The 445-nt window shown below is 62.5% G+C and overlaps 1 protein-coding gene across 1 annotated transcript in view; it reads left to right on the top strand.

Moving 5' to 3' along the window:
* Positions 1 to 256, top strand: part of LOC104626881 (1-acyl-sn-glycerol-3-phosphate acyltransferase alpha-like) — a gene marked incomplete at its 5' end in the record, with an annotated part of 1,245 nt that extends 989 nt beyond the window's left edge. Inside the window, one exon of the mRNA XM_010294909.1 lies at positions 176 to 256. Coding sequence (XP_010293211.1) covers positions 176 to 256 — 81 coding nt within the window. The remainder of the gene's footprint in view (positions 1 to 175) is intronic.
* Positions 257 to 445: the final 189 nt, after the last annotated feature.

The raw sequence follows: 445 nt of genomic DNA, 5'->3' as shown, positions 1-445 counted from the left end.
AGGATGGGGGACATTAGGGTCTTTAGGGGTCTGCAGTCCCCAGGCACCCTGCTGTGCAGGACCCAGCAAGGGGACGGGACGGGGACCTGCTGAAGCCTGGGGATGGCAGGAGGTGGAGTCCCACCTGGGGAGGGGGTCTGTATGGGGGACACCCCTGACCCTCCATCTCCTACAGGTTCCCATTTTCCCCGTCGTGATCTCCCCGTACTGGTACTTCTTCAGCTCCAAGGACAAGAAATTCACGTCTGGTAAGTGACGGACAAGCGGCCCCATTGCCGGAAGGCAAGGACGGCGGTGGGGATGAGGCACGTGGGGCTTGGAGGTCTCTTTGTGGGACACTGAGGTGTGGGGAGGCAGCTGGTGGTGGAGGATGCCGGTGGGAAGACCCGGTTCCTGGTGTGTTTGCCTAACGGCACCCCGGCCTTTCCCTTCCCTCTCCAGGCAC

Source organism: Phaethon lepturus, unplaced genomic scaffold (genome assembly GCF_000687285.1).
Source record: "Phaethon lepturus isolate BGI_N335 unplaced genomic scaffold, ASM68728v1 scaffold29789, whole genome shotgun sequence".
NCBI classification, from domain to species: domain Eukaryota; kingdom Metazoa; phylum Chordata; class Aves; order Phaethontiformes; family Phaethontidae; genus Phaethon; species Phaethon lepturus.
Note: the sequence above shows the minus strand (reverse complement) of the source record. Positions and strands in the feature narration are given on the sequence as shown.